We start from the raw sequence: 24,877 nt of genomic DNA, 5'->3' as shown, positions 1-24,877 counted from the left end.
GCACAGCAGCAGAAAACATCACGTTCTTTCTTGCAATAGGAACTTGCAAAATATACTTTTGACGAAATTAACAACTGCATGCAATGGACAGTCCAAAACGAGATGGAACTTTCGCAACAACTGCCCCCGGGCCCTGCTAACCGTTTTTCTTCAAGCATTTCCAACACGCATTTTCAACACACAAATTATGTATCACAGAAATGTTTAACACAAATTATCATCCCTCAAAATTAGAATTGCATTGCAACTGAGTTGCAGAAGTGTAATGTTTTAAATTGATATAACATGGATAACATGAACATCAAAACTGTGCCACGAGGCAACCGCGAGGCAGGATAAAAGTATTTATATTTGTCACTTATTTATTTTAGTGATTTCTTTTTCCATTCTTAGACATTTGTCTTATGAATATTTTTAAGGCCACGAGGTCAGTATAGGTCGACATTTCGCATTTGTTACAGTGATTTGTTCATGAAAATTGTTTTTTCAGAAGACCTTTTGTGTGGTCTCAGTTACTGATTAGTTAACCACAAATAACTAATAATTCAGGCTTCTTTCCGAAAAAAATCATTCAGTCATATTGCAGTGAACAATATTTTCTCCACATGTTCCGTAGCGGCGGATTATATTGCAGTGAGGCGGCGTTGTACCCTGGCGCTTTGAAAGCTTTGAAAATGGCGTGCGTGAAACAATATTTTGTCGATCCACATGGTGATTGGTCTGACATGTCCGTGAGCGGCGGATTAAGATCACGCGTGATGATATGCCTATTGAGTTTGGATTAATCGGATTATGGCCTGTACCCTTGTATTTATAGGGGATTGATCGGATTTGATCCTGACTTGTGCTGCATATTTTCGTATAATTTTCGTACAGAGTACAGACTATGTCCACTAGTACAGGAAATATTTCTCGTTTCGTTCGAACCGAAGTTCCTTATTTGAAGAATTATAAAGCGTATATAGGAGGAAAATGGAAGTCCGCAGCAAGCAATACAACGTTCCCTGTATATAACCCTGCCAACGGCGTCAAACTAGCGGACGTTTCTAATTCTGGTGAAGCTGATGTTAAAGATGCCGTTCAAGAAGCTGCACAAGCATTTCAAAGTTGGAAAAAGAAAACAGCGAAGGTATGTATTGCTTACTACAATGGAATCACTTGCAGATTTAACGCGCTATTAGTTTTTCATTGGCATTTTCATTCTATTTGAAACTCCCCCCCCCTGATACGCTATCCAATTTTTGAGTTTTAAAAAATACAAATGCTTCCAATTCTTAAGTCTGGATATCTCCTCTCAGTCCTTTTCAGCTGGTAAATGGAGCCTAGGAGGATGACATTTTTTAATGTCATTCAACTGCCCAACAGACTATAAACTAAAACATAACTAAAAGCAGCTTAAACCGGCTTGGGTAAGGGGGGTGCTATAAAAAGTCTTTCATTACTAGGTGTGAAAGAAGGTTTTCCCCCATATTTTCCTATCCTCATAATATTTCATTCCTAATTTTAAAATACTGCATATTTTGGTTCATTCAAGGAAAGAAGTCGTCATCTTCAAAAATGGAACAATCTTCTCATGGAAAAAAAGGAAGATATTGCAAAAATAATGACATTGGAACAGGTTCATATTATTTCTAATTTATGCAAATTAGTTTATATAATTTGTGAGTATGGTTTATGTTACTATGTTTTATTATATCTGTCTAATTCTCCTTTAAAAGGGAAAACCTTTGGCAGAAGCCAAAGGGGAACTGATTTATGGTGCTTCATTTATTGAATGGTTTGCTGAAGAAGCAAAACGAGTTTATGGTGACATCATCCCAGCTCCAGTGGCCAACACAAAAGTTATTGTGATGAAACAACCTATTGGAGTAGCAGCACTTTGGACTCCAGTATGATTCTTTTAAGTTAATTTATCCTTAAAACTTTTAGATCTGATGACATGATTCCTAGAATAAATACTAGAAAAAAATCTGCATTGGGGATTAGATATAAGGCATACAGCATGGCATAGATTAAATTTAATAACACAAACAATATATAATATTAGAAAAGGTCTATTTTGGATTTTATTTGCATTCAAGGTCAGCGGACCTGGGAGGGCAACATTAGGCAAGCAAGGTAAAGGGTACCCCTTAGAAACATACCCTATTGTCAATCTACTTGCAGCAGGTCTAATTTTAGATCAACAAAAAAGGTTGCTGTAGAAATACAGTCAATGAGCTTTACAAAATTGTATACTTGCACTTCTGTGCAAAACCTAGCCCAGACATTAAAACTATCTGAAAGAGAGTTTATATGGATTGATACTGATGTCCCTGACCGTATTGCCTTTTATTACAGTTTGTATTGTTTCCATTACTAGTGGAACTTTCCCTTGGCCATGTTGACTCGTAAAGCTGCAGCTGCCCTTGCTGCTGGATGCACTGTGGTCTGCAAGCCTGCAGAAGATACACCACTAACTGCATTGGCACTGGCTCAGGTTGTGTACATCAGCTAGGGCCTATTATTAAATTAAAGACTCTATATATTTTTGGCTCCATTTCCATAGTTATATTACTCATTATATAGGCATATTTACAATATGGTAGAAAAAAATCACTATATAGTTTGCCACAGGCCTGTCCAGTCTTCCTACAACTGGCTATCTCATTTGTCAGTGTTCTTTATGTGTATTGTGCCTGTCGACTGTCATATTGTGGGAACTGTGCATTGCTAGTGTTAGGTTCAGGTATCTGGATAAAAGCGAATATATATTCTTGAGACATACCTAAAAGCTTATTCTGACCTAATAGACATCCTTGCAATAATAAAACATATTTTTCCTTGCAGTTAGCAGAAGAAGCAGGCATTCCTGCAGGTGTGTTTAACATAGTGCCTTGTTCACGTGATAATGTTGATGAAGTCACTGATGTTGTCATGGAAAGTAACTTGGTTACAAAATTTTCATTCACTGGATCAACTGTTGTTGGAAAGGTTAGGCACACCAAGCTTGCTTCGTTTTCTGTGAAGCCTGCACACAGACTGGTATACAGTTTTTCAAAAAATGCGTGCAACTGCCATTTACTGATTTAGTGTTTAGCATCATTCTACTAGATTGGACCATTTTCATAGGCGTACGGAAGGAGGCGACTGTAGCCCCTCAGATAGAGCAGAATTGCTAATTTGGGGAGTTTGTACTCAAGAGTTGGGCATTTTTTTTAAATAGCTAGCTCCGGAAGGGGGAGCATTCCACGGGTAGCTGGCAGCTTTGGCTGGCTCGCGCATCTGACGTTCTCACCCCCCAAAAAATGTTTAATCGGTTCCTAGTGCTTTATAAACAACAAAAGCATTCGACGATTGGACATGCAGAGTCACAGAGAGCGCCTTGGATGATTAAATGTAGCTTTCCATGTTTTTTAGTTGTTATTGAGGAAATGTGCAGACACTGTGAAGAAGGTTTCTGTTGAGCTTGGAGGGAATGCTGCGTGTATTGTGTTCAACAGCGCTGATGTTGACCTCGCTGTGAAGGGGATTATGTCAGCCAAGTTTAGAAATACCGGACAAGTGAGTGGAAAAGTGCTTATACTAAGGGCCATAACTGGACCACTCAATATATAGGCGGGGTATTCATAATATGTTCATGTACACATGCCGTAAGAACAACTGATAGCGTTTAAAAGAAATCAGTCGAGCGTTTTATGAACTCGTCCAGGTCGTAATTTAGAATAGAATGTGTGATGAAAAAGACGGGTCAAGCAAAGCGTTCTTTTTTTCCATTTTTTATAGACGTGCATCTCGCCTAATAGAATTTTTGTTCAAGAAGGAATTTACGATCATTTCTCGAAAAGATTAGTGGAAGGTAGTTTTGTGTGTTATTGTAGTTAAATCTTACGCGGTTAAAAATCTAGCTGGACTTGGTTTGCCATTAAGGATATTAAATTAAAGGGACAAAACGATCTGATGAAGTTAGTTTAATTGTTCAATCTCACTAACTGATGAAGTTAGTTCAGTTGTTCAATCTCACTAACTGATAAAGTTAGCTTGTTCAATTACTCCTGTGTTTTTACCGTTTAGAAATGAAACGTTTGATTGTTGGAGATGGTTTAGACAAAAGCTCAAGTCAGGGACCTTTGATTAATGAAAAGGCGGTGATAAAAGTTGAAAGACATATTAAAGAGTCTGTAGAACAAGGCGCTAAAGTAATCTGTGGTGGAAATAGACTAAATGAACTGGGTGGGACGTTTTTTGAACCCACGATCCTCACAGATGTTACTAATGAAATGCCTGTGAGCCGCGAGGAGACCTTTGGGCCGATAGCTCCACTTTTAAAGTAATACAATTTATCGTATGGATTTTGTTTACAGATCAGAGTGTTTGTAATCGTGGATTTCGAATAATCATTGCTTTGATTGCATTTTAGGTTTGAAAACGAGGCCGAAGCCATTGCAATGGCAAACGCGACGTTTTCTGGACTAGCTGGTAACTTCTTAACGAGTCATAATAGAAGTTAGATTGTTTATCTATCTCATATATATATATTTGGAAATTATTTCCGAGATCGTTAGATTATAAACGTTATTTTGCTTTTTTTTCATATCTGATGTCATGTGATGTTGATTTTTTTAGGATATTTTTATTCCCAAGATTTTAAACAAATATGGCGAGTGGCCGAAGCATTGGATGTAGGGATGGTTGGAGTGAATTCTGGGCTTCTTTCGTCCGAGGGGTCGCCGTTTGGAGGAATGAAACAGTCTGGGATTGGAACTGAGGCATCCAAATACGGAATTAATGAATATATTGAATTGAAATCTGTCAGTTTTGGAGGAATGTAAACATAATGGCAACGTGGTAGTATTGGTCTGAAGTGGTAAATGTTTCTGATAGAGCCAGCAGGCGTTAAGATAAAACTGTTAAAAATATGTACGATGTATCTAGCTATTAAAATATTATGTATAAAGGGTCCCCTGACGAAGGCCTTTAGGTCGAAACGTCGAGAAGTGTTTCTGTCTATTTTTAGCAGTTGTTATACCATATTTGATGCGAAGTAGTTTGAAGACGCTTCTACGATGCTTCCTGGTTTTATTGGAACATATATTTCATTTAAGGCTTGCCAGACAGCGATCCTCTTTGTCGGTGACCATTGAGACATAAAATGTTTTGTCCATCGGAAATGACCCTTCAGGCTACATCATTGGACTCAGACTATGTCGCAAAGTGTCGGTTCTAAGCATAGATATCTATGTTTCTAAGTTGCAGTGAACCACACTATGAGTCTCTATCATCTCTGTAATTATCTTACATGAGTTACCAACAGATTTCAAAATAGCGTCTAACATGAGTAGGACTTGGAAGTTGGAACAACCTCGCAGGCCAGGCTTTTCTACCCACACGCGTGAAAATCGTCATGTCGATGCAAGTTGTTAAAAACAGGAGTGAACAATGTTGTGCTGCACCCTGTGAACAGTATTGTTAACTCTGTTGTTGAACCTTGTTGAATCATCAATGTTGTTGCAACTTGTTACTACAACATTGCATCATGATTGCATCAACATTGATGATTCAACAAGGTTCACCAACAAATGTTGTTAACAATACTGTTCCCAGGATGCAGCACAGCATTGTTCACCCTGATGCGCGAAAATGATCCATTTTTGGCGTGACTGACCCTGGTTAAGGCTGGTCATGTGACAGTGAAAAATCTCCCAAAATATGTGAGATTTTTAATTAGCGCTTAGTTCATATCAAAGGGAGGGTGGCAAAGTCAGTATTGTCACAAGTTCTGTTGATATTCAATAGACACTTAGCATTGTACTCAGGTGTAATAGTAAAATATATAATGTTCCATTCAGTTATTGTAGAGAGGTCAGTTGAATAAAGGCGAGCGCGCGGGGGTGATGAGGTGATGAGCGAATTTATAAGTCAAATAACAATAACGACACAAGTTATTTCGCTTTGCAGTACAACAGCGCTCTATATTCAGTTCTTAGAAACACGCTATTTTGACAGATGTGATTTATCACTGAGGTGATTTATGCGCTACTAGTGTCCCACCAATCCCTATACGGGAGAAGCGTAACAAAAGAATCACATGACCCAACACAGAAGGCCCTGGGCACAAGGTTGCACATGACCAACCCACAGTAACCAACCTTAATCAGGGTCTTCGCCGCAGGGTGGGCCGTGGAGGTGGAGCGTTGGTAGAAGAGCCCGGCCTGCGAGTTTGGACTTCTGGAAAATTTCGTTTCTTTCCAGATAAATATGTCTCATTCGTTTCTTACGTCATTACTGGTGAGTTTCATTTGCTAATACTAGTACTACATCTGCTAGAGATTGTAGTAGATATAAATTGGAAAATTAGGAGTTTGCACTATTTGCACGTCGCTCGAGGCGTGTAAATTCTAGAGGTTTATAGGGTCTTGATTTCGAGAGGGATTATACACACTTCAAATTCAAGCCAGAAACAGTTGATGACAGTTGATGTAAAATGAGCCAACTAGATGCTGATGATATGCTCTTGCCACTGAGCTACAGAAGTAGCTGACAAGAGCATATAAACACTTCAAATTCAAGCCAGAACAGTTGAAGGAAAAAACTATCCTACCTGACCTACGCTTTTGCAATGCCAGTGCAATGCTTTGCCACTGAGCTACAGAGGTAGCTCACAAGAGCAAGCATGGTTAATGTGTATAGGATGGTAATATTTGCATGTGCACACTTCAGCCTAACAGCTAAATCTAAATGTCTCCATACATAAGTTTCTAGTGTACGTAGCAGTTGGCATACATTCTGCAGACTAATTTTTCACCAGGACTTGCTTCCATTCTTAAAATTAGATACAAGATTCGATCCAATTTTGCTGTTTTAAATTTGGACATCTAAGGCCACATAAAAAAATTCCTTGATTCTCATCACCTCCCGACCATATTTTAAAGCCTGTGTGCATATATAGTTATATTTTAAGTGCCACCCAACCAAAAATCGCCCGAAAAACCCTTATTTTTTATTTTATATTTGGTTCTACATGGTCGAACTCTAATATTTCTACAGCAGAAGCAGGACAATAAATTTTGGGTTGCCACTTGGGGGTGTGAAGGGACTGTGTGTGACCTTGTAGTACAAATTGTGAACCCTTCAATTTAGTAACATTTTTTTTGAGAGTTTCAACTTTTAATTAAGGATGTATTGTCTCAGACTTTCAAGAAACTCTTGCAGCACTAGTAGTTTGTTTACTTTTTCAACATTTGTAACAGATCAGACACGTTATTTATGTTATTCTAACATTGGAGATTCGTATTTCAATTTGTAGATCCAGAGTTTTTTTTATTATCGGGAATTTCGCAAAACAAGGAAATATAAACACAACTCCCTCTCCAATTTTGAAATTTATGAGATATTTTCTTCTATTTTTATATTAACTATAAAAAACAAACCCTCCAGCTGCCTGGAAATTTTCAAAATTTATTGATGAAAATCCAGGAATTTTTTTATGTGGCCTAAACAAAATTTATCCATTTCTGTAATGCTTATTTTGAACTTAAGGCTGGGGGAACTGCAGGATTATGTGTTGATATTGTATTGCACCCATTGGATACCATCAAAACTCGGATCCAGTCATCACAGGGATTTCTTAAATCTGGTGGATTTCGTGGGGTTTACTCTGGCCTTGGTTCTGCAGCTGTTGGATCAGCTCCAGCAGGTAGTTCATGGTAGTTGCATGCCTTTTTGCAATGTATCACTTCACCAGCATGTTTTTAGTGTTAGAGATTTTCATGTTTTCAACATTTACCCATAGCCCACTTTGCAAACAATGTTCGCTTGTAAAAAAAGTTTTGTGAATTTTCCAGCGGCAACATTTTTCTGTACCTATGAACTTGTAAAGAGTTTCTCTGCTTCATGGTCTCCAAATGTTTCAACACCATATATTCACATGGCTGCTGCATCTGTTGGAGAGTTGGTAATATTTTGGGACATTGCATTGGTGTTTGTAGCATTCAAGAGAACAATTCACAATTGCATAGATAACTAATTTTGTACTCATTTTATAAAAAGACTTCAAATATTGTCAGAGTTCCTTTTGAGCTGGTAAAGCAGAGAGCTCAAGCTACTAAGAATTGGTCTAGTAAAGATGCTTTGAGATTTACATGGAAACAGGAGGTACAATCATTGAAATTGTAATTTTTGCTTGTTTTATTTCAAACTCTTTGATTCCAAGTAGAATTATGGATGTTCTGTGGTTATTATTGAATAGGGGTTCAAAGGTTTCTATAGAGGCTACTGGAACACAGTTTTCAGAGAGGTATGACAGTAAGAAATATTTTTCGTATTTCTAACTTTCTATACAGTTTTAGTATACACCCGACTATTGTCTATTACAATTTTACATTCTGATTGGCTACTCAACCATTGTCTATTCGTGATGGTGAATGTTTGGGGAAAATTCGCTCGCGCGACCGTATAAAATTGACTTAGTTAAATTATTTCTCGGTGTAATTGCGGTGTATCGATTATTTTCCCGAAATCAATATATCTAGGTACAGGGTGTATACTAAAACAATTAGACAACTCGCCTTCGTTGTCTATGAGCGAATAGTCAATTCGGACTCGTTGTCTAATTGTTAAATATAGAAACACGCTTCTTGACCATTCAGCACGTGCATACTATAAATGAGATATTATAATCATGTGTTCAATATATAACACTGTTATTATTAGAAAAGTAATATTGATGACTCAAATACTTTGTATATATACGTATTTATTCACATACACTTCTGCACTATGTTGAAAAGCACCATTTTTGTTAACAATATCCCAACTGATTTTCATTTCACTTGAACCAACTGAAATGGTACATTTTAGGTTCCATTTTCATTCATTCAATATCCTTTGTGGGAATTTCTAAAGGTGTGTTATCTAGTACATTTTGATTCAAATACAACCAGTACCCAGAACGACAGACAGTAAGGCTAATATAACACCATAGAACACCCACTTCCTAAGCACAGAGTGTCATATTTGGTTAATGATGAAGATAATGTGATCTACAGATGAGGTGGTCAAAATACCAACTGCATCCTGTCCATGCTTGGCAGTCTAGTATATGTGGTGCTATTGCAGGTGATAAAGAAGATTAATCTTGAAGTTGGATTTCACTGAGATTATGTTTCTCTGTTTATCAGTAATCTATATCCATTGGTTGTTTCTTTCCAGGAGGCGTTGCTGCAGCTCTCACCACTCCCCTTGATGTTGCTAAAACTAGGGTTATGCTAGCTAAGGTACAACTTTCCTTCATAGCTTTCATAGTCTGCAAGGCTCAGCTGTTGGATAATATCTTTCAGTTTAACTGGCTACCTTCTGATCAACGTAAACTTTCTACTACAATCCAGTGCCGTACAACATGCTGTCACTTGTCTTGTTAGTCAGTGTTTCGTAATTTAGTTAGGATCACCAGGCATAATTAAAACTTTGTGAGAGATTAATGTGCCTCTAAGCTTTTAAACATGCAATCGTCAAAAATCAATAGATATACGCAAATAGTAGATTTGTCTTTCCGGTTTTCTTGGGAAGAGCAGTTTAAAACTAAAAGAGGCACTTATCTATTTTAAGAAAAACAGTTCAACAACCAAAGTAAATCCTTTCAAGGTTCTACTTTTAATAGCAAAAGATGATGGAGTGAAGAAGTGAGTGGTGATGAATTTACTTTGTTAATGTATGTTTCGATCATCCGTCCTAAACTTAATATAAGATAAATGTGATTGTAGATTATTTTCTGGTGTTGTACCTCGAGTGATGTGGATCAGTATTGGTGGGGCAATATTTCTGGGTGTGTATGATCAAACCAGGACACTTCTTCTCAGAACTATTTAATGAATTGGAAATTTAATGAATTTATAATGCATCGTGCTTCCTGGGTAGGAATAGAGTTGGATTCAATGAATTCAACAGTCGGTTGTGTGGCTTGAACTTTAGCTGTGGTAAACGTTAGGTGTCAATCAGATAGGTTCGTCTCTATACAGGGAAAGATGCAGGTGCATTAATATTAGTTTTATTATATTGTAATTATGGAAAAATTTAGAGAGACTACCTCATAGTTATAGAAAAAGTTACGTTACCCATACGATAACCTCATTTTCAAATTAACGTGGTTTTATAAAAAGAAAGCCCTATAATATTTTATATTTTTGTATCCAAATTCAATTGAAGAACTGAACCGACTAAAGTTTTAATCAAAACATTTTTTATCTATTGAAGAAGAACAAAAAGGTATAATTAAATTCATATTGGATATTCATTACCAATTTGCAAGTTTGGAGATTTATCGAAATGCTTTCTAATTATTTGTAACAATATGCGTGAGTAATATTTTTTAAATAGAACTATGTGATATTTCATATTTAACATAATATTTCATTTTTAAAAAATGCATATATAGGAATATTAACTGTGTTCTTAATGCATTATAATCATAAGACATAACTTGTTGCAAATCAACGTCTCTCTTGAAGTGTGCTATAACTGCTATTCTCGTTTATTATCGCAGTATCTTTAGAATGCAAGTTTTTGCAACTTTCCATATTTTTAGGTAGGTCATATGGTGTGGTATCTTCATTCTCTCGAGGCCTAACTTTGCTGTCAATTGTGTCATTCTTCTCTGTTATATTTTCAAGTGAAATTGTTGTTTTCTCTGTTCTGCTGTCAATAACTACATTGTCGTTGCATTCCAAGGTTATGTGATTATTTTGTATAGCAAAAGGTGAAATTTTCGGTGAAACCTTAGATACCTCTGATACATTCTTCCCAGGGCTAGCGTGTTGAAGGTGTTGATCACAATTTTTTCTCTCGATGCCTCCGTTAATTTCTGGGTTATTTGAAGTAGTTGTATCATTCACGCTATTTGTAGATATTTCAAGTAATGGTGGGGTTGATTTCCCGATTCCAACAATGCTTTCACCATCTGTTGACGTCACTTCGGAGTCTCTCTCCAGAATATTTCGTTGAGAAACTGTGTCCTCACTTTTATTTTGTGCCGTGTGAGAGTGAGTCTCGCCTACATCATTCTGTTGAGGATCTTCTTCACCCGTTTCTGGATCATTGAGAGACACCACATCGAGCTTTAAAATGCTGCTTGATTTGATACTTAGTCCTGTCTTGTCTGGAAGACTCTCACTATCTGGAGATCCTATACAACATTCCAAGATGGTTTGTTTTTCCATGTCTTCATCAACGAATGATCCCATTACACTCTTCAAAGTATGTTCTCTAGTATTTGTGTTTGGGTGACCCGAGTCGTTGGAATCCACTGTGGCATTAGTGATGGATATCTTATCTTCACATGAATTACCTTCTGGATAATTCAATGTATTTGATGTCCATATTTCACATTGTATTGCCTTGTGAATAACTGTAGGCTTTGTACTATCTACTAAAAACGTTTGTGTAGATTTTTCTTTCGATTTGTTCAAGGGATATATTCGAAATACAGTTAGATTGGATTCTTCCTGGTCTGTATTTCCGACTGGTATGTCTTTAGATTTTGACAAGTGTTTCAGTCCGTCTGTTACGCCGAGTGTGTAGATCTGTTTCTGAATGTTGTTTTGAAGATGTTTTAACGTTGAAGTGCTTGGTAGGTCCTGTGAGGAGATAGGTACCTCGGATGTATCTTTTTGATCGCTTTTCATCACCTGTGAATAAAGAAATGTGTACCGAAACCCGTGAAAAAACAAAGACCTGAAAAATTCAGTGCTGTGCACACTGCACTATACATCACTGTCTACATGATGTGTACCTCACTCGAAGCCAACTTTTCAGTAGTTGAGGTTTTTTCATTGACCTCATTTTCTACAAAATTGAATAGTGACAGTTGGTTAAATACACTCCGGTGCTGCGTCCTGCTTTTTTGTGCTATAGGCTTACAATGCGTACCTGATGCCGTAGATGACCAACTGGAATAATATAAACTTTCCTGACTGCTCTGATACTGTTGTACTGCTAAGACCTGTGAAAAAAAATTATGAAATATGTTTTGACCTTTTCACCAAAAAACACACAAATTTAAACTTGGTACCAAATGTATTGCTGTAAATATCACTGCATGCGATTGATAGTCTATATTACTTGTATAACTTTACCTCTTTTAATTCTTCAGCTGCAATCTTTGAGCGTCGTGGACTACAACATTCTGTGTAACAAATGACACAACTGAAAGCTAAATGTTTGCTTATCTAGTATAGTTTCCGCAAATAGCGGGGAATTAAGAAGGGTATGTCGACACTGAATGGGTTGACTGAATGGGTTGAAAAGTTGCATTTACCATTGGTAATATTCGCCGCAATTGGCCCATTTTCATCGTTTTTATGTGGTGAATCCTGCGAGAAGTGGGAATCAAGTTTTTCAACTTGAACAACCTGTTTTCCATCTTCATTGGTTAGTGTTTCTGCATTTTTTTGTTTCGGAGTGGTAATAAAATTTTTCCAAACATCTGATATTTTTTCTTCGATTTCGCCAGCATTCCGTGTAATTCTATGACAATCTATCTTTTCCTCCATTTTTCTTGTATAGTGTGGTGATGGATGTTGTATGTTCATCGTTTTATCTGGGCTTGCCTTGACAGGTTCGCGCTTATCTTCAGAAATAATTTCTTCTAATATTTGTAAGTCTGTTAGAAATGATTTGGGATCACTTTTGTTGAGACACTCTATGGTGATTTTGTTTGTAGCTGGGGAAGGTAAAGGGTAGTCATTGATGTTCTCCTAGAAATGAGACAAATTTTCAGAGGCTAGTAAAGACTGATATTCAGGCGTTTCCTATAAACACGTTTTTTCGGAGTCGGACGATGATGGTGGTAATGATGGTTATAATAATCCACTGTGATTGTAATATCACTAATATGCATGATATCGAGGGTAATAATGATCGTAGTGGTAATGAAAAAACGATGGTAAAAGTGAATGGTGATGATGATGGTTGTAAATATACGCAGACACAAAATTGAAATACCATTGTGACGTTAAAAGAATGACTGTTCTTCTCATTGCAAATATTTCCAGTTGAATATCTAAAAAGTGATGCAATGCAAAAGTAACTTAGCATTCTGATGCTAAGGTAGTTAAGGTAATTTCAATATGTTTTAGACTTACAATTTTTCCTTTTCTGTATTTTGTGATAAAGGTTGAAACATCTCTGTTTCTTCTAGTTTATTATGACAATCAATGTAATCGTCTTTCTTACTTCTTTCTATTTTTGGACTAGACGGATGACTTATCAAAAAGTCAGATTTCAGTGGGGTTGGAAAGCCTGTATCCTCGTGACTAACATGACTGGAGTTTCTGGAGGCTAATGAGCACGGAGCAGGGGCAGCATAAGGAATAAACGGGGACTAAAAAGTGGAAAATAAGGATTAGGTTCTACGAAATTGCATTCTTCAGCCAGCGATCCCTCACCGTCCACTAGAGTTTTCGCATGTGCCGATAGCTTTCGGGCTGTTTTATGTGGCTAATGAAGTACACTCGTAATCTGAGTGAGCCATTGTCTACTGTGGGAAAAGAGGTCGAAACGAAGGGATTATTACTTTATAACATCCTGCTCCAACGACCCAGTCAGGTAAAAATCCGAAAAAGGAAGATGAAATTAAGAACATGTACCTTTAATTCAGTCGTGTGGTATTTAGGTGTCAGTCTGGAGTAATGTCGTTTTTCAGGTGGCATGCGTTTACTATTCAGATGTCTCTCTTTTTCTTCATAAATAGTGGCAAGAGTTGTCTTTTTGGATGAAAACATTTCTTCCTGGCGCAATCGTTTCACATCCTCAAAGTTATTCAACTCGAACGAATCAACTCTACGTTGTATGAATTGGCGATGAGCTGATACCATAGACCTGTGCTGATCTAAAGACAGTTATAAAGTAACATAATCCAAAACATGATATCAAATCACACATTTCAATCCAACTATTCCAATTTCTCTCTCTCTCAAGTTCGACACCCAGATCATCGATACCTTTGGTTCCTTTGCCCTGCTTAAATCTTGCACTAGGCTTGTCTGGATTAGAAATAAAATCAAAAGCATTGGAAAGCTCAGGCTTTTTTATCTGTATCAGTTCACAGGAGTCTGAATTTCTAAAACGTTTCTGAGATTCTGGGAAATCAGATTCGTTTGAATCCGGTCTTTTTCTTTGGTGCCGATGAAGGTGACATGGGGTAGATTTATGTGATTTATGTTTTTCCTGATCACGGGCATCAGATAATTCTAGTGTTGAGGGCTTTATCGTGGATGGTAAAGGTAGGTCTAAGACTTCTTCGTTTTTAAATTTCGGTTCATGGCGATTGGGGTGATCCAGATCAACCTTTTTTGGCAGTCGAATTTCCCGATTACCTGAAAAAAGAGGTATAAAATTAGTGAAGACAAAATAACACAGCTTTATAAATCATATATGCATAGTTTTCTTGTTGTGTAGCAAAGAAAACTCACTTCCATATGGTTTTGCATGTGTCTTAGTAATGACTTGAAGTGCAAGTAAGTCTTGGCTAATTGATGATGGCTCATGAGTACTTCCATTTGAAGGAGTTGAGCTCGTCTTTACAGAGATAGGATTAGTAACATTTTTAAATTTTCTCTGCAATCTTTTACGTTCAAAAAATACCTGTAAATGTATTAATTAAAGGTCAATATGAGCGAAAAGGTAGTATAAATAAAAAAGGCTTAATTTTCCTAAAAAATACTTGCGTAGGGGCGCGGAATTGTACAGGAAGCAGGTCATTTTGTATGTCATGGGCACAGGATCGTGTACAAAAGCTATCCGAAATGTTTTTTGGAGGTGAATTTCTTAACTAGATATATTTAACATAGAATTCAACCTTTTGAAGTTTTTTCTCCTGTTTCAGTTTAACTCTATTTCTGTTAAAAGATAAATAAAAACGTTTGGACGGAAAAGTTCAAGATTAATGCCATATTGTCAAAACAGTTATTACCACAAATTGAAGCCAATGTACTTACCTAATTCCGCCAACCCAATTCATAGTTAAAGGGAAAAAATAGTTTTTATATTCCAAAATTTAAAATACCGATATTTTTGTCTAAAACATCATTTTGAGCGGAAATAAAAATAATTTTTCGAAAGAGTTTACAGTTTCAAAAACTTTCCCGCGCAAGGATCGGTTGAACGTCGGAAAGTCTCGATATATCGTCGGCTAAAATAAATGACCGCAAAATGCCGCAGGTTGTTAGTAAACTGAAAGAAAAGATCCTGACCCCCCTCCCCCTTATATTTAAAAGCAAGGCCATACCGAAGGGGGGAGCAGGTGTCGCACCCATCCCTGTCTTAATGTCTAAAACCACTGATCCTGAGATATATATAATAATTCCTGGAGGAAATGCTCTTGTGCTGACCAGATCGTATAGTTCAAATTTATCTTATTGCTAAAATTTTTCGTGAATTGGTTATTCTTTGCATGAAAAATGAAAGATTTAGCCTAATTCTACTTTAAAACTTGACGTAGTTGCAGATCCGACCTATGTAAAAACATCCTGGCTTCGAAATCGGGTGACTGAAGTCAATAGGATGCGTTATTCAGTCTCTCTTGCAACATGACGTGTCCACAAACGTAGTTCATTTTATTGTAGGTTTCAAGAGCTATTGACGTCAGTTTCAAAGAGACTAACGCCTGTATTCTAAAAGCTCACTCAAAGTTCAAACTCAAATAAGAGCTTGATTTTCACTGTTGAACCTTACATCTTTCCATTAATTAAAAAAAGAACTCATTGACCAGTGATAACACAATTGCCATCGCTCAACGAGTATCTTTTTGAATACAGGCATGAGCAACTGAGATTTCATTACTAAATTGAAATATTCAAAATCAAATTTTGCGTTTTGGATCTAAATTTGAGAGGATTTCAAAATGGCTTAGCATAATACTCTTTTTTCTACTTTGAAAGCTTTTCAATCATGACAAACATTTCAATGGCTGCGTCAGTGTTTAAAATGAAACCTTGATCTCAAACAGTTATTTCGTAGACATAAAGAAAAGTGATTTATTTGCTAATATGGAAATGATAACAGAATGATATTCATAACATGCATATAATTCACAAGCATTGGTTAATGGTTAGTATTGATAATCTATCACAGTAAAAACCATAGAGATTGTAAAAACAATGAGAGTTGTCACAGTTATTACACACATGTCCATAAATGATAAAACATAAAATACTACTTAGCAATGACAGTTGATACATGTCGGGCTATGAATTCTATATAATAAAAAGCAATACAACAGTGTAAACAAATGTAGTTAAAGAACCTTAATTAATGAAAGAGTTTCTTGAATATTTTTGCACCTCTTCATCGCTTCATTTGCGCCGCTTCATCTCGCCTCGCTTCATAACAGGTGGAATATAACGTAGAACATCATCAGGATTCAAAACTCGGTAGGTCGGAAGATAGGTTCGGTACGCTATGCGGAAAAGGGTGTTTGGCGTTTTAGGACAAGGAAGCCAGTTGTTTCTCTCTTTGGCACTTTCTGGTGGTTCAGCTTGAAAATACAGATCCAAAGATCCATCCTCGTTTATTTCAATCCCTTTAGTTTGGAGACTGATTGAATACCGATCGATGTCATTAGCAACCAACTGGAACGCGTCATTATACATGGTGATGGACCAGAATCCATACGCCTTGGCCTCTGGGATCTGACTCTTTTCGATATGCATGGTGTACTTGAAGCTGCTGTTGAAAAATTCCCCGGTTCCATCTTCTCCCTCGGTTGGGTTAGGAACGTAAGACTCGTAGGTACTGTAGTAGATGCATTCTTCATAATCGTGAACAAACAATCCTTCCAAAGTTCCAGTTGCCCGGTCAAAATACTTAAAGCTGTAAGTGCCATCTTGTATTTTGTTCCAGCGAGTTTCATAACGTGTACCTTGAAATTTCACTTTCCATTGCATGAGATCTGGGCCGACTTGGGCGGCACGCGCTAAACCACGGTAAGTGGGCTTCGAGAGTCTCTCGGGTTGAAATTCTTCACCAGCAACGAGTCCAACATAACGATAAGTGTCCCACTGTGCGGCGTGCTTCTCTGCGGGAGGATTATCTACCATCAGTGCAGCAATCAATTGGAAGACGCCAAGAGGACCTTCATAATCGGGCTTTGCTTTAACACTGGCTGGTACATGGGTGACACCAAGTTTTCCGTCGTTCCAGTTGCTGAGAGAGGTAAGTGAGAACTGCTTCTGTAATTCTTGAACCTTCTTGGTGTCCTCTTCTATGTTGGTCTTATCAACCTCCATTCTAAGAGCGAACATCGCACTGTTATATGGAAGGCGGTGAGCCACGACATCATCTGGGAGATCACCAACGAAATTTGGTCCCACGAATGCAAAGTTTCCTCCATAACCGTCCGTGGTTCTTGAACCAATATAGAAACGGTTTTCGAAGAATGTATCAGAAACTTGTATGCTCCAGTAGCGATCCAGAATTTCCGACGGTGTTTTCAGAATGATAGGCTCGTCAATCAGCTCCAGCAGAGCACCACTGTAGACCGTGTCATTGTTGGGTGTGTATGGAATAATATCATCAGGCGTGGTGAGTCCGTCCAAGTGACCAAGTTGATTTATCGGAGCCACGGGTGACAAACCTTCCTGCTGCTGCATAAGATCTGGATCCAAACGAATCTTTCTTTGGTCTTCAAAAATTGTGAGGGGTAGGCCAAATACGTAGATTTGAATTCCCATAGAGTAGGCAAACTCTTCTTCCATCTTATCATAATCAATATCGGAGGACGACATCTTGGCACCTTTCAACATAGAGATCTGAAATCATACAACTTTCAACTGCTTGTGTGCCCAAATTGAAGGGAACGTCATTTTTATACCTTCTTAAGGAAGGCGCGCGCAGGATTTTGCCTGGTTGACGGATTCTAAAGTGTTAGGTAAGGCGTTGGCACGAAAAGGCGTCATAACTACACTCGACACCGAACATCATATTGCGGTACACGATATGGCATAACACGATACAGGTACACGATATGGCACTTACAACATGATACATGCATGATCTGGTACATGATCTGGTACACGATATGGTACACGATATGGCACTTACAACATGATACATGCATGATCTGGTACACGATGTGGTACACGATATGTTACACGATATGGCACTTACAACATGATACATGCATGATCTGGTACACGATGTGGTACACGATATGTTACACGATATGGCACACAATCTGGTTAAGGATATGGCATATGATCTGGTACACGCACAACATGATTCTTGTACACGGACACCAGTGTCCTCCAGCTACGAATGAACTCTGATTTCAAAAGAAGGAGGATAGTTGTTATATCTCTTTTAAAATAAAGTATTATGGATTTACGGTTATTTAAATGTTTATTCAGATAGAACTTCATTATAAGATAACAGCACCTTCCTTAGAACAATAGTATATCAGATCCATATTTAACATTATTTTCATATATACTAATATTCTTCCATCAGTTATTTAGTTCAGTATATCTTTATGACTACAGTCCCCCGCTAACTGGAACTCGCTTAACTCGAACTTCTCACTAACTCGAACTAAATTCAACTCCCCTTGCATGGATTTGGTAATGTTCTTTATAGTAATTTACTCCGCTTAACTCGAACTCCTCACTAACTCGAACTAAATCCAACTCCCCTTGGATGGATTTGGTAATGTTCTTTATAATAATTTACTCCGCCTAACTCGAACTCCTCGCTAATTCGAATAAATTTTGTTTTCCCTTGGTCGAATATATCCGGTTAACTCGAACTTTGGTTTTGAATCATAGATCAGCAAGCTTTAAAATGTGAGAAGATAGTATTTTGACAACTGGAAACTATAATGTTCGCCAATACACCATATAGAAATACACCGTGTATACATCACTATAGAAACTATCAAAATAAAAACAATTTAATTGGTATCATGGTGTATATAAATGATTATAAATTTTAAAAGATTATCTGTAGCGACACGAAGCCCACGATTGTTATTGATCTAGCTTTTTCAGTTCTTTTTGTAACATCTTTACACATTAATTTCACTTAACTTTAATGTCCAGTTAACTTTTACAGTATTTCAATAATTTCATTATTATAAAAAAAAAATTTTTAATTTTTCTTTCCCCTTGGGAGTTCGAGTTAGCGGGAGAATACAGTATATCATTCTGTTTTCCTTGTCCTTGAGATTCTCGTGCTCGCAAATAAAAGTTTAAAACACTTCGCTTTCTGTCTACAAATAACTGTTAAAACCGGGTATTTTACCAAGCCATCCTTTCAAAATCCAGAATTTCAGAAACTCCGGCTCTTATTTCTTTGCGGACGAAATTTAAAAGCATAATTTTTAACGCAAAATTTATTTTTGAAACTGAGTACGTAAATTTAGTAATCATGCAATCTCCGAAGATTCGTGTCTTGCCCCCTTGCGACTGACGTCATAGTTCGTATTTTTGGCTTTCCGCTAAATACAAGCAATGACGCTTGAATAAAAAGCTCTTGAAACCCACGATGACGATGGTGAACTACGTATGGGGATACGTCATGTTTGCTCGCATTTCTAAATTTGTCAAGCTCTGAATTAGAACCAGGTTAAATCCTTTGTTTCACATTTATACAAAATATACAAGCCAGGAACACTCGATGAATAGTTAATCTAAAAAATCAAACAAAGCTACTGAAAAATATGGAGAGCACTTCATAACAGGATTTACTATATAGCTGACTGGATACAAGCAAAATTGTTTTTTTAGAAAATATCTTTTCCAAGGACTTTTTTGCGAAACGGCGACTGTTTTTAAAATTGTCAAAATAGGTCATTAGTATTAAAAGAGATATGACCACTATTCTCCATCATTTGTTACTAGGGTTCTTTCGTATGAGGAGGATGCCTAGATTGGTGTACCATCTCGTGTACCAGATCATGCATGTATCATGTTGTATGTGCCAGATCGTGATCATCGTGTACCATATCGTGTACCACATCATGTACCTGATCATGCATGTATCATGTTGTAGATCATGTACCAGATCATGCATGTATCATGTTGTAAGTGCCATATCGTGTACCTGTATCGTGTTATGCCATATCGTGTACCGCAATATGATGTTCGGTGTCGAGTGTAGCTATGACGCCTTTTCGTGCCAACGCCTTACCTAACACTTTAGAATCCGTCAACCAGGCAAAATCCTGCGCGCGCCTTCCTTAAGAAGGTATAAAAATGACGTTCCCTTCAATTTGGGCACACAAGCAGTTGAAAGTTGTATGATTTCAGATCTCTATGTTGAAAGGTGCCAAGATGTCGTCCTCCGATATTGATTATGATAAGATGGAAGAAGAGTTTGCCTACTCTATGGGAATTCAAATCTACGTATTTGGCCTACCCCTCACAATTTTTGAAGAACAAAGAAAGATTCGTTTGGATCCAGATCTTATGCAACAGCAGGAATTGTCACCCGTGGCTCCGATCAATCAACTTGGTCATTATGACGAACTCACTAAGCCTGGTGATGATATTATTCCATACACACCCAACAATGACACGGTCTATAGTGGCGCTCTGTTGGAGCTGATTGACGAGCCTATCATTCTGAAAACACCGTCAGAAATTCTGGATCGCTACTGGAGCATACAAGTTTCTGATACATTCTTCGAAAACTGTTTCTATATTGGCTCAAGAACCACGGACGGTTATGGAGGAAACTTTGCATTTGTGGGACCGAATTTCGTTGGTGATCTCCCAGATGATGTCGTAGCTCACCGCCTTCCATATAACAGTGTGATGTTCGCTCTCAGAATGGCGGTTGATAAGACTAACATCGAAGAGGAGACTAAGAAGGTTCAAGAATTACAGAAGCAGTTCTCACTGACCTCTCTCAGCAACTGGAACGACGGAAAACTTGGTGTCACCGATGTACCAGCCAGTGTCAAAGCAAAGCCCGATTATGAAGGTCCTCTTGGCGTCTTCCAATTGATTGCTGCACTGATGGTAGATAATCCTCCCGCAGAGAAACACGCCGCACAGTGGGATCCCTACCATTATGTTGGACTCGTCGCTGGTGAAGAATTTCAACCCGAGAAACTCTCGGGGCCCACTTACCGTGGTTTAGCGCGTGCCGCCCAAGTCGGCCCAGATCTCATGCAATGGAAAGCGAAATTTCAAGGTACATGTTATGAAACTCGCTGGAACAAAATACAAGATGGCACTTACAACTTTAAGTATTTTGACCGGGCGACTGGAACTTTGGAAGGATTGTTTTTTCACGATTATGAAGAATGCATCTACTACAGTACCTACGAGTCTTACGTTCCTAACCCAACCGAGGGAGAAGATGGAACCGGGGAATTTTTCAACAGCAGCTTCAAGTACACCATGCATATCGAAAAGAGTCAGATCCCAGACACCAAGGCGTATGGATTCTGGTCCATCACCATGTATAATGACGCGTTCCAGTTGGTAGCTAATGAGATCAATCGCTATTCAATCAGCCTCCAAACTAAAGGGATTGAAATAAACGACGATGGATCTTTGGATCTGTATTTTCAAGCTGAACCACCACAAAGTGCCAAAGAGAGAAACAACTGGCTTCCTTGTCCTAAAACAGCAAACACCCTTTTCCGCATAGCGTACCGAATCTATCTTCCGACCTATCGAGTTTTGAATCCTGATGATGTTCTACGTTATATTCCACCTGTTATGAAGCGAGGCGAGATGAAGCGGCGCAAATGAAGCGATGAAGAGGTGCGAAAATATTCAAGAAACTATTTCACTAATTAAGGTTCTTTAACTACATTTGTTTACACTGTTTTATTGCTTTTTATTATATAGAATTCATAGACTGACATGTATCAACTGTCATTGCTATGTATAGTATTTTATGATGTTTTATGGACATGTATGTAATAACTGTGACAACTGTCATTGTTTTTACAATCTCTATGGTTTTTACTGTGATAAATCATCAATAATAGCCTGTAACTAATGATTGTCAAATATATGCATGTTATGAATATCATTCTGCAAATAAATCACTTTTCTTTAAATAACTGTTTGAGATCAAGGTTTCATTTTAAACACTGACGCAGCCATTGAAATGATTCTCATGATTGAAAGGCTTTCAAAGTAGAAAAAAGAATATTATGCTAAGCCATTGTGAAATCCTTTCAAATTTAGATCCAAAACGCAAAATTTGATTTTGAATAACTCAATTTAGTAATGAAATCTCAGTTGCTCACGCCTGTATTCAAAAAGTTATTCTAACTCGTTGAGCGTGGCAATTGTGTTATCACTGATCAATGAGTTCTTTCTTCATTAATGGAAAGATGTAAGGCGGTTCAATATTGAAAATCAAGCTCTCATTTGAATTTGAGCTTTGAGAATACAGTCTCTTTGAAACTGACGTCAATAGCTCTTGAAACCCACAATAATGAACTAGGTTTGTGGACACGTCATGTTGCAAGAGAGACCGAATAACGCATCCTATTGACTTCAGTCACCCGATTTCGAAGCCGTAATATTTTTACATAGGTCGGATCTGCAAGTACGTCAAGTTTTAAAGTAGAATTAGGCTAAATCTTTCATTTTTCATGCAAAGAATAACCAATTCACGAAAAATGTTAGCAACAAGAATAATTATGATCCTGTCAGCACGAGAGCATTTCCTCCAGGAATTATTATATATATCTCAGGATCAGTGATTTCAAATATTTAAACGACATTAAGACATGGGTGGGTGAGCCCCCCCTTCGGTATGGCCTTGCTTTTAAATATAAGGGGGGGTTCAGGATCTTTTCTTTCAGTTTACTAACAACCTGTCCGAGACCGAGGTTTCTGATCAATATGGTAAACACTAATGCGGCCTTTTAGGGACACGCACATCACTCCCCAAATCAGTATTCTATTTCTTGATCCCCAAATTTTTTCTCAAATGTTCCCTATTAAGACCAATAGTCCGATACACACCTTACGTTCTAATTCGTTTCACTCAAACGAACGTAAATTATTTTACCCTTTCTAAACTGTAATATACGTAAACTAAACAAGTTGTTGGAATATGCTCAGGCATATCAAACCGAGAGAAATAACAAAGAAACAAGACAGGGCTGGAGAAGACAAGGCTTACCGCGAAAAAGCTGATTATCCCCAGCAGATTTAAAACGTTTAGCGTCGCTTGACGAAGACTTCGAGGATTTTCGTTTGTTCTCTGCTGCCGTTTTAGCCTTCTTGAGACGTTTCTCATCGGCCGAATCTGAAGCCAAATCGTCGGATTCATATTCGTCTACCACTGCCCAACCGTCTTTACTTTTATCTGCTATAGGCGGATCAATTTCTGCCGTTTCTTTATCACTCGTTTTCCTTCCGAGACTAACTCGATGACTTTATCGGGATTCTGTGCGGCAGAATCTATCTTGTCAAATATTTCTTCAAGCTGAACGTTGACTTCGAATTGCTTTCGGTTGCCTTTGTATTTCAGGCTCGAGGCTTCTTTATCAATCTTCGATTTGGACTGTAGATGCTTCCCTTGCGCGTCTAACTGGGAAGTTAAATACCCTTTGAAAAGCGAAAAGACCTGATTCACAAGCTCAGTATTCTGTGCCTGTGGCTGCGTAGAATTAAGCTGTTCTGCCGAAAAGGTGTCGCTGTTAAGCTCGTTCTGAGTATCGGTGGACATGACTGATATACGAGACCGTTTGAATGATATAGCAAGAGAGCGAGAGAACTAGATACTGAAAACCTGAATATATATACTGCTAATACTGACACGTGATAACCTTAAGGGACTTAACTGCATTATATACAGTATAATGGGCCACGCCTGAATTAACCTGTTTACCAACGGAAAATACATTTACTACTGGAGATAATTACTGAAGGATAGCACATTTTCAGATGAATTTAATTTGCTTCTAAAAATGGAAAGTTTGCGTCGCGTTAGTGAATCGCGTTCAGCGTGTGTGAGCTTTTAAGGTTGACACAGACCGGACGCCATGCGGCAATGCAAAGCGAATTTTCAGCTTTTAGAAGCCCATAAATTAAATTCTGGTAGCACAATTTGGAGAATTATAGACACCAAAGCAGTCGAAATGTATCATCGTTAAGTAATCTACAAAAAAATTATGATAGGTTAAAATTTTCTTTGTTTTTGGAAAATAAAAAACCTTAAAAAATTGCCCCGCAAATTGTTCATTATTTAACGATAATACATCTTGACTGCTCTGGCATCCACAGATTCCAAATTTTTCTTCCAGAATTCGCGTCACGTTGCCGCATCGCGTCGAGTCTGTGTCGACCTTTTTCCTGTTTCTACTGAGACTACTGAGTCCTCTAATGCGTTTTGCAGCTGCTCACCAAACGCCAGGTAAAAGTGGGACACTGACAGTTTGAAATATAGATACTGCTGATATTGATTGCTACAAAGATACCAGACGGAAAAGGTCTCAATAGGTCTTAATACTCCCATTCTTTTATAATAGTGAAAGAAAAAGAATATTACGCGTATTATACCGGCCCGTGTCGGAAACACTGACTTAACCTTCGTGCAGACGTAAAAAATATCCGTGAAAAAGGCGTGAATTAACGTCTTCGCGCAGGCTAAAATGACTTCGAAAGTCAGTGCGTAATCGGAAACTTCTTAGAAATACGGGCCTCCCCTTTGTTTTGGAGTTTAGTGTGGACTTACGCAATTTATAAGAAAAAACATGTTCGGGAAAAAATGTTGTGAACTCAGGATATAAGATATATAAAACAAGACGATAATTTGGTTTAAAGTCATTCTCAATCCAGTGTGAATATTTACAAGCTTGCTATCATGTAATATAGTACCATAGTATCATGATTGTATCGTAGATGACTATCTTAATGTGGTTGGTGCAAAGTTA

At 37.8% G+C, this 24,877-nt stretch overlaps 4 protein-coding genes across 5 annotated transcripts; 2 read left to right on the top strand and 2 right to left on the bottom strand.

The window, feature by feature from the left end:
- The first annotated feature begins 854 nt into the window (after positions 1-854).
- Positions 855-5,429, top strand: LOC114521762 (succinate-semialdehyde dehydrogenase, mitochondrial-like). Its single transcript, XM_028542301.1, has 10 exons — positions 855-1,129; positions 1,535-1,618; positions 1,719-1,889; positions 2,363-2,479; positions 2,830-2,973; positions 3,400-3,543; positions 3,766-3,838; positions 4,054-4,309; positions 4,400-4,458; positions 4,606-5,429. The coding sequence occupies exons 1-10, from the start codon at positions 887-889 to the stop codon at positions 4,809-4,811; spliced, it is 1,497 nt and encodes a 498-aa protein (XP_028398102.1). The 5' UTR covers positions 855-886; the 3' UTR covers positions 4,812-5,429.
- Positions 5,430-5,999: 570 nt separating this feature from the next.
- On the top strand, positions 6,000-10,418 carry LOC114521747 (S-adenosylmethionine mitochondrial carrier protein-like). 2 transcript variants are annotated; one of them, XM_028542280.1, is made up of 10 exons: positions 6,000-6,267; positions 7,519-7,675; positions 7,824-7,933; positions 8,029-8,133; positions 8,228-8,275; positions 8,839-8,883; positions 9,027-9,096; positions 9,190-9,254; positions 9,586-9,659; positions 9,725-9,806. In XM_028542280.1, the coding sequence occupies exons 1-10, from the start codon at positions 6,238-6,240 to the stop codon at positions 9,726-9,728; spliced, it is 708 nt and encodes a 235-aa protein (XP_028398081.1). In that variant the 5' UTR covers positions 6,000-6,237; the 3' UTR covers positions 9,729-9,806. The 2 variants fall into 2 exon arrangements, with proteins under 2 accessions (XP_028398081.1, XP_028398080.1); XM_028542279.1 differs by having other exon boundaries at positions 6,004-6,267; positions 9,741-10,418.
- A 5-nt stretch (positions 10,419-10,423) lies between these two features.
- LOC114521744 lies at positions 10,424-23,127 on the bottom strand. Its single transcript, XM_028542277.1, has 12 exons — positions 23,122-23,127; positions 14,831-14,870; positions 14,445-14,616; positions 13,974-14,348; positions 13,620-13,861; positions 13,116-13,354; positions 12,976-13,033; positions 12,290-12,728; positions 12,108-12,157; positions 11,902-11,974; positions 11,765-11,817; positions 10,424-11,660 (listed from the first exon to the last, which is right to left on the bottom strand). Exons 5-12 carry the CDS (start codon positions 13,845-13,847, stop codon positions 10,467-10,469), a joined length of 2,334 nt encoding a protein of 777 aa, XP_028398078.1. The 5' UTR covers positions 13,848-13,861; positions 13,974-14,348; positions 14,445-14,616; positions 14,831-14,870; positions 23,122-23,127; the 3' UTR covers positions 10,424-10,466.
- On the bottom strand, positions 16,021-19,140 carry LOC114521745. Its single transcript, XM_028542278.1, has 2 exons — positions 18,073-19,140; positions 16,021-17,764 (listed from the first exon to the last, which is right to left on the bottom strand). Exons 1-2 carry the CDS (start codon positions 18,086-18,088, stop codon positions 16,326-16,328), a joined length of 1,455 nt encoding a protein of 484 aa, XP_028398079.1. The 5' UTR covers positions 18,089-19,140; the 3' UTR covers positions 16,021-16,325.
- Positions 23,128-24,877: the final 1,750 nt, after the last annotated feature.

The sequence above is a fragment of the Dendronephthya gigantea genome, unplaced genomic scaffold (genome assembly GCF_004324835.1).
Source record: "Dendronephthya gigantea isolate DGI-Jeju-01 unplaced genomic scaffold, DenGig_1.0 000021F, whole genome shotgun sequence".
Lineage (NCBI taxonomy): Eukaryota > Metazoa > Cnidaria > Anthozoa > Malacalcyonacea > Nephtheidae > Dendronephthya > Dendronephthya gigantea.
The sequence above is the reverse complement of the archived record's forward strand: the minus strand, read 5'-3'. Positions and strand labels throughout refer to the sequence as shown.